This window comes from Poeciliopsis prolifica, unplaced genomic scaffold (genome assembly GCF_027474105.1).
Source record: "Poeciliopsis prolifica strain line A6 unplaced genomic scaffold, Auburn_PproV2 SCAFFOLD031, whole genome shotgun sequence".
NCBI classification, from domain to species: Eukaryota; Metazoa; Chordata; class Actinopteri; order Cyprinodontiformes; family Poeciliidae; genus Poeciliopsis; species Poeciliopsis prolifica.
Genome location: NW_026562406.1, coordinates 4,701,873 through 4,716,818, shown reverse-complemented (window position 1 = coordinate 4,716,818; position 14,946 = coordinate 4,701,873). Strand labels below are relative to the sequence as shown.

The 14,946-nt window shown below is 39.4% G+C and overlaps 1 protein-coding gene across 1 annotated transcript in view; it reads left to right on the top strand.

Moving 5' to 3' along the window:
- The window catches only part of si:dkeyp-14d3.1 (transmembrane protein 132D), a 148,887-nt gene that overhangs the window by 66,054 nt on the left and 67,887 nt on the right, over window positions 1-14,946 (top strand). The window contains exon 3 of the mRNA XM_055050585.1: window positions 11,249-11,395. Coding sequence (XP_054906560.1) covers window positions 11,249-11,395 — 147 coding nt within the window. The remainder of the gene's footprint in view (window positions 1-11,248; window positions 11,396-14,946) is intronic.

Below are 14,946 nucleotides of genomic sequence, written 5' to 3'. Positions count from 1 at the left end.
CCTCGTCTGATGATCTGGCAGCAGTTGTTGCTCTCTGCTTTTTGTTTTTTGTTTTCCTCCTTTTCTTCCTCATTCCCATCACCAGCATTCCAAACATGATTTCCATTGATTTATTCTCCTACACCAATTAAAAGCAATTTTGTGAGCAGTGGAGCGAGGCATGCCAGAGGAGGCCGTGGGGGGTGTTTTCGTTGTGTCTTCATGCGAACTCCCGGGTGCCTCTGTTACGCACGTTTCACCCAGAGTGAATGTGCCCGCACGAGCATGAGCGCTCGTGTTATTTGAGGCACCTCGTGCGCTTCCTCCATCCCTGCTTGGGTATACACGAGCGGATGGGTGCGGTGCGTGCATCGGAGATTCCCCGCACGTGCGGCGTATTAGTTCTGATGCTCGCGGCCCTAAATCCTCATGTTGTTGAAGCGGTGTCAGTTGCCTCTGCCACGACACAAAGCTTATCTTTTACCAACTCCCCGGAGCCCCTTGGGAGGAGAAGACGTGGAGGTGGGGTGGGGGTTGAAGGGATATGGGAGAGCAGACAGGAAGCCACAGGCTGTTGTAAATAATCCTGGCCTTTTGGGAGGGGTTTTTTGAAGGAAGGTTAAGAAACTGGCTGAATGCTAAGAACCAGGACCAAGCATCCTCGGTCTTCCTCATGTTGTAACGGGTTTAGAAAAGGGGTTTAGATGTCGACAGCCACATCCAACAGCCACGACATGTCAACACAAAGTATAGTATAGCCGTTAAGTTTGAAGAAAAGGTTACATAGTTTTTAGTGCATGTTTGACAAAAGTGTAGTTTCCAAACGTATTCTCGGTAGCATGCCAGTTGCAGTTGAGGATTGGAGTTTCTGATTCCTGGTGTAGCGAAAGGCTTTGAAACGCTTCTTATTTCTCTCTTGTTCTGTTACTGCATTTTAATTTTGCACATTTCTTGTGAAAGCCACGTTGGTTACATTTGCTTGTAAAACTGCTTGAGCACACGGGTTAGCATAAAGGAATATGTGCCAGATCTTCCGAGGTTACCTCACACACCCTTTGACTCTCCCCAGCATGATAACTGCATGAACTCATCGATGAGACATCGGTGTGCTGGCAGCTGAGCTGGAGCCTGCAGGATGGATCCCCATTTGCAGCACGTTTCCTCTGGGCACAGGGTTCTTTCTTTTGTCTTTTCTTAAAACTGAAAATGAAAATGAGAGTTTAAAAAAAAAGTACAAGGGAAATAAAAATGGTACGGCTGATTCTTTCTCCCCCGGGCAACATTGTGACATTATCTCTTTATAATGTGCTGCTATTGAGGGTGATGTTTCTGTTTAGGCGAGTACATGCGCCGACTGCACATATGTGGCTATTCGTTCACTGGCATGTACAAATATGCGTTTGTTGGCACTGGAAGATTCTCCTGAGCGTGGAAGATTTTTGACAGCATTTGTGCTCAAAATGAAAAAGAAATACATGTCAAAAAATGTTGTTTACCTGCACAATGCACGTATTCATCTGCCGATTAGTCTGGGCCTTGCTGCTTGCCTCCATACAAGACACAGTGGAAATATCAAGCAGTCACTTTACATTTGCAGAGTAGAGGTGATGTAGGAGTGGAAAAATGGTCAAACGCTCATCGCAGGTTGCTTCCAAATGAGTGCAGTTCTTAGAATGCTAAAAGCACAATTTGACAGTGAGGATGTTGTGACCTGGTATTTTAGAGCTCCAGACCTGATACTCACATTTAAATGTCTGTTGATGTTGCTTTTCATATTCAGAATGATTTATGCAAACATTTACTGATACGTTTGACTCCGATGTTGAATTAGCGACTATAAAGATACTCGAAATAGAAAATCTCTGATGGACACTGATTCTCTCAACTGTATTCTTACAGTGCCTTTTCATAGTATTCACCCCCTAAGATGCTGTATCCTTTTTATGCTTTTACAAGTCATTCTGGCTTTTTGGACAAACATATCTTTTTTAATAAAGAAGCATTAAATGTTGCAGCCTCATCGTTGGGTTGATTCCAGCTCATCAACCCAACGATGAGCTGGAATCCATGTTGGATCCTGAATCTGATCAAGTAGATCCCTTCGTAAAGTTAAATACACACCACATTTAGTTTGACTGCTTTACCCAATGATAAACAATTACTAACAGGATTAAATAAGCACCTAAAACATAACTTTGTTGTAAAAGGGCCTACAGCTACTGCCCAGTGGAAACGCTGTTTTCTCGTCAAATGTTTCCAAAACGTGAATCATGTCGACTCCAGCAACAAACTTTGTCAACTGACATCAACCGAATGAGAACAAACGATGAGCAGCTTTTATGGGCTCAATCACCTGCTCTCTTAAACACATCCTAAAAATATACAATCTAACAACACGCTGCTCGATCCAAGTGCATAAACTTGATTCTCCTTAAAACGAAGACCTTTTCCTTTTGAAGAAACAGAACAAGGGAAGTCTGAGAAGGATAAATATGAAAGTAAAACGTCTTCAGAAGAACACTTGGCCCGGTAATTTCCATCTCTCTCCTCTGATGTTTTCCCCCCAGCACGATGTTTTCTCTCTTGCTGCGCACTTGAATGTTGTGAAAATCCAATTAGGTGGACACATTCTGCGAGGATACCACTAAACCTCGCTCCATGATAGCAATCACATGAATTCTTCATATGGGATTTTAGATGTTCCCCTCTCTTTGCTCACACCGTGTCTTCACAAAAGGCAAAGTAATTGGCAAACAGATCTCCAATCCTAATGCTTTCTGCCTCTCTTTTATGGTCTCTCAGCAAAACAGTGGGCGCTCCTATAATCTCTGCTGTGCGATTCAGAAATGAGAGACCAACGAAATCTGTCTCCTGGCATGTGGGTAAAGCGCTATTGTGGAACGTGCTACCAGCACTTAGCGGCTCCCCCATCGACACAAACAGAAGGCGCGTAATGGTCTAACGTTTCGCATTGTTTTAGATCCTTGTTGGCAAGCTGGCACACTTTCTGCAACAGCTCTGTCATTCTGAATAAAGAGCTCAAATATTCCAATCTATGCTTTTTGGATAGATGCTAATATTTGTTTTTGTTATAGGTGGAATTTCTCTCTCACTCTCTCTCTTTTTTTTCACCGTTCACTCAATTTGACATTGGGATGGCTAAAAAGAGAAAGCGAATGAATTATTCATGCGAGAAGAAAAGGCTGATGTGAGGCTAAGACGGTGAGGAATAATTTGTTGAAGTGGCCTTGCTGACAGCCAGCAGACAGTCTGCCAGTCTCAGATTCATGCTCATATCACAGTTTTAATGAATCTTCGTGAGTTTTAAAAATCAACTTTGGCCTTTCTCTGGCCTGTTAATTTTTATTCTTGAATGTGTTCTCACGTGGTTTAAATGAAAACTTTCTAAGTTTGGGCTTCACATATTAATTCTGACACGCATCTTGTTTCTTTACTTGACTTCTTTGTTTCTTATAATCTATGTGTTTCTATATGTGAATAGAACTTGTAATTAAATCTCAGGATGAATCCAGCTGTTCTGTTAAGCCCTTGGATGTATAAAAAAGCAATAAGCAGTCTTTGTTGAAGATGATTCCATCTGCGATAGGGAAGAGTTCAAAACCAGATTTTTGTGCGACATTGCAAAAAGTTGAAGACTGAAGTTTGTGTGAAACATTTAGGCTTTTACAAAAAAATAAATAATAATAATAATTGGGAACCATATTTTCATCTTGAAAATCCCAAACTACTCTAAATTGGTCCATCGCTTGAAATCCCACTAAAATGCTTTGAAGTTTGTGGTTGTAATGTGGCAAAATTTCAAAAAGTTTCCCGTGGGTGTACTTTATGGCACTTTTTGGCCTTACAGACACTCCTTAATCATTCTGATTCAAAGGAAAAATGTCAGAAATAAGACTGAAGTCTGCAGTTTTGTCAGCGGCTCGTTAATGCCGTGACACTCGGGCTTTGACCTTAGGCCAGCCGTGGTCAAGCTGAGACACAGCAGAGGACAAAACAATCTCTAATCTTCCGCTTCTTGCAACCTAAGTTCCTTTTCATCCAATCAATCCCCCCAGGATTTTTATATAGGAGTAGAATTAAGGTTAAGCTGATTTAGCAAAACTCATATCTTGGCTCTCTCACCTCTTTTTTTCCTTACAGGCGCATCTGATGACACCGAGTTCAAAATTGGTGCTTTAAGAAAGAAGAAAGAAAAGTTTAAAAATGTTGCACTAAACAGCTAGATTAGCATAATTTCAGTGAGCTCCAGTAAGGGACTTTTATCTTGAGCCGGGGCGTCTGCAGCAGTGGAACCTCTTCTAAGGAGCTAAATGTAATGTTGGCTTTTAATGTGTGCATTCATTAAACCAGAGCAATACCAGCAAAGAAATATTGCATTTCTACCCTTCTCGATATTAACATTGCACATCATATCTCAGTTGTTTCATGCAGATGTCGCAAATGTTTTTTCAATCGGGATTTAAAATATATTTTAAAACATTTGTCCAAATTCATTTTTATTATCTGTCATGGCTTAAAAGCTGCTAAAAGGTACAATGCCTTCCTGTCACATTACAATGCATTTGTAATGTGACAAAATAATTTATCAATTTGTCACATAAAGACTGAAAATTTATATGCACTATTTCTATTAGATTTTCAGTGGGATTTAGGCCGAGGCATTGACTTTGATCAAAGCACTCCTGTTGCACTTTGGGAAGGCAAACATCCACCTGCTCTTGTAATTTGTAGCCTCTAAAAGGTTTTTCTTTTGGTCAGTTTTGTGGAGTTTTGTCACATCAGCAGTTTGAGTTTTTTGCTAGGTTTTGAAGTTCTGTGATACTTTCACTTTTTGGGTGACGGAGCAGTGCTCTGTGAGATTTTCAAAGCTCGGGATGCTCTTTTACAACCCAACCCTATTTCAAACTCTTCCACTTCCACTCTGCATATATATGCAACTTTATGTTCGTCTGTCACATAAAACCCCTATAAATACTTTGAAGTTACTGGTTTGTAGCGATAATGTGACAAAATATAAGAAAAAGTTTAGACTTAGGAATGCATTTTGCAAGGCAGTGCAGAAGAGCAAGTACTAATTCAGGAGCAGACACTTCATATTCTTCCCTTATTATAATTTTTAAAACTTTACAAAAGTTTTGTAACTTATCGTGTATTTTGAGAATAGCAAGTTATGCTTTCCCGTATCTCTTTGGGACTGGAATGTAGGTGTTTCAGTGAATATGCCACTTTTTATTTTTTTATTTTTCATTTTATGACTTGATACATGGGAGTTCATTCCATTGTCTTCTCCTACACAATCGGTAACTCAAATCAGTGCAGTCGCAGACGACTGCAGTCTTTTAACCTATTCCATTAGGCATCAGCCGCAACCCATCACAAAGCGTCGTCCTGCCGTCTCTCTGTCATTCCCTCACGCTGCCTCGCTCCTCTTCGTCTTCCCTGCTGAGCCGCTGCATTCCCTGCACACAGTTTATGTAGGCGGGATGGTACAATAACACAGAAACCTCCTTGTGGAGATGCTCGTTTTGAAAGCATGTGGTTTCCAAAGGACTCAGTGGGGGAGAATAATCAGAGTAACGTTGTGATGCATGTGAACAAGGAGCACCCAGGGCCAAGAGGAAACAGACTCCAGGTGTCACTGAAAAGTAGCCTGCCGCGGCAGGCCGCACGCCTCTGGCTGGGGACTCCCATTGTCATGCGGCCTCCATCTTATTGGATTTCGCGTCTGAAGCATTTATTTCCCGCTCCGTGCCGTCAAGTGCTAGGCGCTTTTATAGAGGCTTCGGAGAAATTCCAAACACGCAATCAGATCTCAGGAAGAATGAGAGGTGAGAGAGAAGGGTAGAATAACCGAAACGGCAACGAGAGATCTCAATGGTTACGGTGGGATTCATCCAAGAAAGGGTAAAGTTGACAGAGACTGCCTCTGAAGTGTGAATGCGCCACTTTGTGCTCTGTGATTTCCCCGTATACTGCCTGGATGCTCTTTCTTTTCATCAGCTCACTTCGGCTCAGACTTAGTGTGGTGCCAATGAAGGCTCGTCAAGGTCTCTTGTGATTGCTGACAGTGTTGAAAGCAGCATGTTGTGTCACTTTAAACTGTCAGCTAAACACTGCCGTCTCTTTGCTCTCTTCACTGTTTTCCCTCTGAGGGCTGTTTGTCTCTTTACCTACTTTGGTTATATAATACTTGGTAATCAAAGAGTGTGACGAGTGTGCCACAATGTCTCCCCAGGAGACATGTTTAGACAGTACGAAGAGCCCAGGTGCACTGGAATGGTGTTTTCTGCTTCATTTCTGCTTCCGAGAGCCACATGACACTGTGACACACTTAGCATCTACGAAAACAACGTTTTGTCCATGTGTGTTGGGCAGTGTGTGAAGTACACACCACCATTACGATTATTGTGTGCAGCTGCTTTGAAACCCAGCATGACCTTTTCACTGGTATTACGATGTGCAGAAGTCTTATGAAACTGCGTGAAAAATTTGAAATAAGCTTTTTGACCTAGTTTCAAATGCTAACATTTCCACTCAAGTTCTTTTAGGTGATGCCAGAAAAAACCTCGCAGTGATCAGTTTTTTTTTTGTGTTTTTTTTTCCCATCCAGGATTTTGTTCTTTGCTTAATTTAATCCATTACATTCTCTGGCTAAGATATTTATGTCCCCTTTTTTATTCCCACTACCAAAATCTAGAATAATGTAATCTTTCTTCAGAATCATACAAATATTTGACAAATTTATTTTGTGACTGGAATTTTAAAATTTAAATTTTCCACAAAATCAACATTAGGACTTCAAAACATAGATTTTGTTGTTCTTTGTCACAAATCTGGGAGCATAATTTGGCTCATTGTTCATTTAATAACCGATTCCTGCCCAATATTAAATTTCTCGACCAATGCTTCGATATCCATAAATACAGTTATGTCAGAATACTGTCTATTTTGTGCTGTGTGCCTGTTTCTCTATTTGTTTTTCCTTCAAATATAAAAGTAGTCAATGTAGTCAAACACTTCAACTTAAGTTTCATCAGACCACAGGACGTGTCTCCATCTTTCTCCCTCTCTGCATTTGCAAACCTTGATCATCTTTCTAAACACTGCTTTCCGAGTAATTTCAGTCCATCTCGGTACTTGTTTCACTGTGCATAGTGGCATTCTGACATCTCAATGAGGCTTTTGGCTTTTGTTTTAGGGTTGATTTACACAATACCCATCTGCTTCCTGGCTGGACTTTCCCATGGCGTTTATACTTGAGTCAAAATGCTCGAGCCGATCAACACGACACCTTCAGGCGTTTAGAAATTGTTCCTAAAGATGACTCGGACGTTATCCAGATTTGAAACTGAGATTCAGTGTTTCTATTGTCAAACTGACATTGTCAATATTTGCTTTGAAATGCATTCAATGGAATAATTCTGAAATGTGCTACAGATGTCCACGTTCCCGCAATAATCATGCTGATTGTGTTGATTTGCCAGCGGTGCAGCACATCCACTGAGCTGAAGTGCCATGCAGGAAGTCATTTACTCTTTTATATAAAGCAGGGGCATCCCAAGGGATACTTTTGTTTTTCAGTGCTGATTCAGGTCTTGATGCCATGTCCCACCTTCCTTTACAAAAAACAAAAAACAAAAACAACTGTACAAAGTTACAAATTACACACTGCACACAGTAAAGCCTGACCACCTATTAGTCGCTGCAGAGTGCCTTGCAATAGTTTAGGACTTTTTCCCCTTTCCAAGACATTTTGACACACTTTAAAAAGGGTATTTTATTTGAAACAACAGCACAAAGAGTTTTTAAAAGCGAGACAGTCAGCTCTGTTTCCTTTGATAACGCCCGACAGAATCCAGTGAACCAGCGTTAAATCCCGCTGTTCTGTTGGGCTTTTTTTGTTTGTTTGTTTTTAGTGAAAAAGCAGCATCACGAAGACCACAGAATAAAGCACTATCCATGGATAATGCTGGGATTGAATATGTTGATGGCAAAACTGTTGGTTATACATTCCACAATTTGGCCTCTATTGAGCAGTGACAAAAAGAGAGTCATTTTTGTAAGAAAATGGCGTGTCGGACGCTTTTCCTCGGCCTGGAGACAGAAAATGGTTGATGGGAAGGTGGACGGAGCTAAAAACCGCCCCGTCCCGGATGAAAAAAGAAACAAACAAAAACAGGCTTCAATGGAGTAGAAACTGAGGTGGAAGTTCACCATCACCATGATATGAATCCTAAACATACAGCCACATCTATAGTAAAACAGCTTCAAATTTTAGAATGGCCCAGTCAAAGTACAGAGATAATTTTAGTTGATGTGTAAAGCTGGTGGACACACACCCTGCATGAGTAAATGTAGCAACTGCCTGTTCTACAAAGCACTGATTTTGGGATGGGGGATTTTAAAAATGACAGTTTATTTTCTTTCTCCTTCTCACTTATGTACTTACTTGTTTTATTCCTGTTGCTTTTCCTGAGTCCATCAAAATGGAGGAGCAGTTGATCGATTGTGGATTGTTTCCACATCCGTCTGATTGGGACTGGGACTGTCTGCCTGCTGTCTCACCTGCAGGACCGTCCGACACTTACAGGTTACAAGACTAAATTGACCATTTAGTCAATAAAAGACACTTCAACCTTCCTGCACCAAATGCTCTGTGGACGTATTATGAACTGTAGAGTAACGACTGGCTGCCTTTTGAGACTCAGCTGTGTTTAAAACATTCTGGGAGCACATTGCAAGCCGTCGATAGACATCCTGGCCACTGAGGTGGAACAAAACCTGATAAAAGAACCTGCTTCCCCCACCGGGACCATGAGAGGACTGTACCAGAGCTTTTTATTTCTATTTCTCTTTGTTTGCTCCAGTTGTACACATCCCACCAGATTTCCTGCTCCACGTTTACTTTGTTTGGAACATAAAATATAATATTTGGAAAGAAGTTATAACTTCAAGTAAATAATTTATGTTGCTAATTTTGATCCCTCTTCTTTCATGAAGAGGTCTAGAATTTCTCAAATGAAAATTGGATTTATTTTAACTATTATTATTTCTATTAAAATAAGAAAAAAGCCACACAAAAAAAGCATAACTTCATTCAGCACTGCACAACCATATTTCAACATGTCAGAAACTTGAAGTTACCGTTTTGAAAACTGCAAGATTGTCTCAATTGTTTACCAATCAGGCTGAGGAGGAGACTGAGTTTAGATTACAAACTTGTGCAATTATGTGTTTAGATGTCAAGATTATTTTGTCTTTTAATGTGGGATCAGTTGTCTGCTTAGGTGGCAAAAACAGACAATTCACAGTGAGTTAATCAAAGTATAACAATGGCAAATCAGTATACACACTTTACTCATACTATATCTCTGACCAGCTAAGGTTGGATGAAAATCTGTTTTTCATTATTATTATATTATTATTATTATTATTATTATTATTATTATTATTATTATTATTATTATTATTATACGACAAAACAGAGGAAAAAAAAATAACACACACAGTTTTTAAGTGACCCTTAGATCTAGTGTTGATCACAGATTCCACTTTCATTTCTCACATGCTACCTGCAGCCCAACAGCGCAAGGTATCACATCAAAGAAATGGGCTTGATTGGAGAGGGCAGATATATTCATAGGATGACAGATAGGCAATTGCGTCTAAAAAGGGCAGCAACAAATTCAAGATGAAAGCGAAGCGCCGTCTTTGGTCTCATCTGCCAACCTGGTATGGATTGGACAGGGAAAGTGATTTGGCCTTCTGTTATAATTTAGTCTGCTCTTCAATCATTGTACTTCACTGTCAGTCTTGGCTAGCATCACACAGACCTTCCACTGTGTGATGATTGTTTTTGCAACAATGGCTTGAATCCATAGTATGTCGGTGCTTTTAGCTTCAAATTAGACTGTGTGCATTCGGTCTATTATTTTCCATGTTACATTTTCATTTGCTCCCAAAGACGGTTCTCTCCTTTGTACTCCCCTGAGCTGAAGACACCTCAGACGCTGTAAATGTATCAGTCAGAATAAAAAAGCGACATTTCCATAATTTCATTTTCACACTGCAAAAGAGAATCTATTACTGTTTGAGGTGAAAGCAGGACAGCAGCATAACAGGCTTGTAATTACAACGTATAGTCTGATCTTATGACAAACAGTCTCCAAAGATGGCAGACTGCAGAATGAAATAGCTATTTACTTTGATTATTTCATGCCATGTTGTTTGAGGCAGACATGATGCAGTTTTATTCATCAAAACCAGCAGACAGCTTGTCTTTTAAACAGGCATAAGAAAAAAACAAAATTAAAATACACCACTCCCTTTATGGCTTCCCTTCATGGGCTTCCTGTCTGTTTCCGGATTGATTTAAAAAAATGTTTTGCTTTCTTCTCAGACTTCCAGTGGTCTGACCCCATCTTATTCATTACCAGACAAAGCAGCAGCTGGATCTGCATTAGAATATAAAAATTACTTTTAGCCAGAGTTTGTGGTCTTCAGACTTCTCTGCTTTCTTTCTGTAACTTACAATGAGTGTCTAGTTCATTAATAGTGAAAAGTACTAAGACAACTTTCTGCAAATGTTCACAATTAACTCCTAAAGGACAGTATGACTGAACTTCCAATGACATATTTTAGAGTGGAATAAAACATCCCAGCAACCTGAATTTTTGGTTTTGGAAGCGGAGTGTAATTTGTTTGGGGCATAATTAAATTGGAGCACCTGTCTAATATACAGCGCTGGAAAAAATGAAGAGACCACCGCACTGAACCCCAATGAAAACCTCATGGTTGTTCCACCATTTCTGAACTTTTCCTGAGTTAAAACCTTCATATTGTTGTTTCTAAATGAGTATGAAATTATTTTTTTTTAACAATATATGGAATTTCAGAGTCGTGTTGTCGGTAGTTTATAGAATAAAAGAACAATGTTCATTTTACTCAAACATATATACCTGTGGAAAGTAATATCAGAGAAACAAATAGTTTTAAATGGTCTCTTAATTTTTTCCAGGGGTGTATTAACTCAAATAACTGCTACAGATTTCATTATGTAAAATACAGCCACTGTAATAAAGACTTCTTGTCAAAATTTTCAGTGAAACCTTCAGTTTCCTACAAAAATGTCTGTCTCTGCAGTTCCATGTTTATTATTGTGATACTGTCGCAATATTACTGTGCGTGATTTGAAAATATAGAAATAATAGTAATTCTTTTTTTATTATTATTTACTATTTCTTCACAGGGTGAAATTAAGAGAAGGAGTGACGTTTCTCGGGGCGCGTCCCAGCAACCCCACTCAGTGGATCGTCAGCCAAGACTTGAGGAGTGAAGGTCATCGCGTGGTCACCCTCCACTGCCTCAGGAAGGAGTCCACTTATGATCAGCAAAGGTCAGCACAAAGTAGTTTCGCTTCAAACTAATCCGCTCAGATTTTGCATCCCAATGAACTTGGCTGTAAGTAACGGTGCTCCGTCCAATGTAGCGTCAAGGTTGCTTTAAAATGGCAGCGTCTTGAAAATGCCTCCGTAAGGCCCCGTGAGCCTGTCTCCAAAATATATATATATATATATATATATATATATATATTTATATTTTTTTTTTCTTAACTATCTATGCTGTCACTGATGATTCCCATTTTGTAAGGGACACACAGTCGCTGAAATACACTGTGCGAACAGTTATCTAAGCGATGTTCCCCTCTGCTGAAATGACACGCTTAACTTGACAGAACTGTGGGCAGCAGAAAGTTGACTTCTGCGCTATTTTTTTTTTTCCGTCTCTCCCTCACTCCTGTCGTCTTGCCGTCCTGCCCCCTCCCCTGCTCTCGTTTATATTTGCCTATATATTTGTCACACTGCTGAGCCTTCGGGCCGTTTCCAATCTGCATTCACGACTTTAAACTAATCTGGCAGATAGGGAACGTGATTGCCAGCACCAGGGAAAGGTTGCTGCGTTAATTAAGTGTTGATTGAAGGCCTTTGTGTGTTTTAATGGTTTTTTTTTTCCTCCCCGGATCAGGAAGTAGTTTTAATAAATCTAACTTTCTAGTGACAGGTGGAATTTTATGGATTATAGGATGATTTGAGGCCAGCGGGGTAAAACATGCTTATTTGCTCTTTCGCCTTCGTTCCACTTAGCAAACTTGAAACTATTTCTTGAAGGAAACAAGACACTTGACTGCAACTGCTACTTCATGATCAAAGTTGCGCAGGGGTTTATTTAAGAGCAGAGCCGCCTGTTAGACATAAGTAATTATAATTTGTTGGTTCAGTGACTTTTCTTTAGACACACTGCTTTTAGTGGATCATTACAGGGAATGATCACAGTCTAACTATATTGTTACAGCAGTGGAAATCATAGACAGCTGGGTGTCCCTTAAAATCAGCACAGCTGTAAGATCAGAAGCAGCTTGTAAACGTTTTACTTTGCTTTTATTTTCTTTAGAAATCCCATCCAGCAAATTTTTATGTGTGAAATGACTCTTACATTACTACATTTACCCCACTTAATGTTATGAACCTTTCAGAAAAGCCAGTTTCAGTAAGTATTTACTAAGAGACAAAAAAATGCAGCGAAAGAGCACAATGTTTCAATCTGTCTCTTTTATTTGCAAGCCGTGACTTTGTCTCTTCGGGTTATGTGTGACAACAGATATTAGAATTAAAAAATAAATGTATTTAACATCACTAGTGTGACCTCACCTGCCTTCCCATCAGAATTGAGAAAAAGAGACAAGCTTAAGTCCTCATTTAGATTTTACACAGATTAATTTTTTTTAGACTTTTAAATATTACTACGACCGGGAAAGTTTAGTCACATCTCTGTTCTCTTGTGAGCATTTCTTGACTTATGAAGATTAATGCACATCTGCCTTTGTGTAATGGAGTGTTTCTCGCCTTCTCTGTTTTCGAAAGTGTCCAAGAAAAATGGGCCCCTGTTGACAAATTGTGTTTATAGCGCTTTGAAACAGAAAAACGAGGCGGACTGGCAAGAAAGCCTTCGATACGTCAATACAAAAAATGTCTCCCAACTCCTATTTCATAGGAGTTGGGAGACATGGTGATTTCGCAAGACAAAATAAATAAATAAATAAAACTATTTTATGTATCTTTACTTACTCAAATTACTTATTTACTTACTCAGTTTGACCTCATTATGTGCAATAAAAAGGAAGTAGTATAAGACAGGCAGTATTTCAACAAGAGGAGAAAGCTTATGTTTTTTATGAACAATAACAATATTTGTTGTTAATCTGTTGCTAAGAGATGAGTGTGTTTGCTGATAACCAAGTGCCACGAAGTAAATGTATGATTTTTTTTTATTTTTTATCTTTGCTAAATTTACCAACTGTAAATTTCCTGTGTGTAAACAGAAAAGCAATATTTCAAAGCACCTTATGTTTAACAAACAATGATTAAGTTTGTGTTAACAGATGAGTGTTTTTTTTTTGTTTGTTTTGTTTTTATTGTAACCAAGTCCCAGGAAGTAAAAATCAGAAGGTGATGCATTAACATTAGCTCAAACATTATCACAAACAAAAGGCCACATTAGCAGTGGCCTTTTTCCCTCAAATAAGCTCTTTAGCTATTTTGTGTAGTACACTGGCTGAAGGAAGTCAATGTGAGACAACACGCTAGCTGTACCCCACACGCCACTGCCAGCATTTAGGCTAATAGTGGCATTTTGGTAAATTTTAGCTTACACACTAATTTTAGCATCCTGAATAGAAGAAGTCCCCTTTAGTCAACATTCTTGTAATTCTCCACAATTTCTACTTTAAATATGTTGCTATAATATTTTGTCCTAAAATTCTTTACAGTTACTTGTTTTGTTAAATAATCTTAATTGAAACATTTTCAATGCGAATGGTTGCCTTGTAACAGCATTTCTAATCCCTGTAATTCGTGCCAGCTGCATCCTAAACAATGCATACAGCAGAAGAAGAAATGGCACGATTGGTTTCCCGTTGGGAGGACAAGCCTCTTGTGCGGATTCACGTCTCTCTACGTTGTTTCACGATCGTGTCCTTTTACCTGCAGACGGACACAACCTCATTACAGTCGTAAAATTATATTTTATTGATTTACTAAGTAAAGAAAAGCCATGAGAGAGCATATCAAGTCATATCCCGGCTGCTTGGGCTTTGCTCGTTGGTCTCATCCTCAATCCACTCAGCTGTCAAACTCTCATCACAAAGCAGACTAAAGACGCCCTGTGATGCATTTACTATACAGAATGCCCCAATTTTTTCTTTGTCTGGCCCTCGCCGCTCCGAGCCGTTCCAGTGAAGCTCTTTCAGAAGGAGATTAGACAAAGGTACCTCATCTGTTGAGCTGTCACTCCGTCTGCTTTCTTCTTGCCAAGATGTCTTTGAGCGCAGAAGAACGATGAAGAGTTTGATCGCTTTATTTCAAAGAAATGTAAAATGCTGTTTCACCTGCGGTGTGTCGCACGTTCGCTCATTTGTTCTGGGTTTTATCCCACCATTCGTACATTGCCTCTTCCGTTGCAGGAATCAGATGTGCCCTCTGAAAATGCAACAGAGTTTCTCTACAGCAAAATGTTTCAGTTCAGTCACCACTTTCGAGGAATTATTATTCTACCTTTCAGTTCTGGTAAAAGGGATACACAGCCAGGAGCATTTCAGTCGGATGTTAGTGTTTCACTTTACAGGAAAATTATGAACGGGAAATATGAAGAGATTTCAAAAGGAGTCTGGCCACATGGTCAAACATGTAAAAACTGCAGCAACATGATTCAAAATGTTTTCTAGCTGTAACTCTACCACCTAAAAATCAATTGTTTTCAAATGGTAGTCATTTTCTCACTATCTAATCAGTTAATAAAGTTTATTAATATGGCACATTTCAGCAACAAGACGGTTCAAAGTGCTTTACACCATAAAAACGTAAGAATGCGAAGTCATAAAATATTTATTTA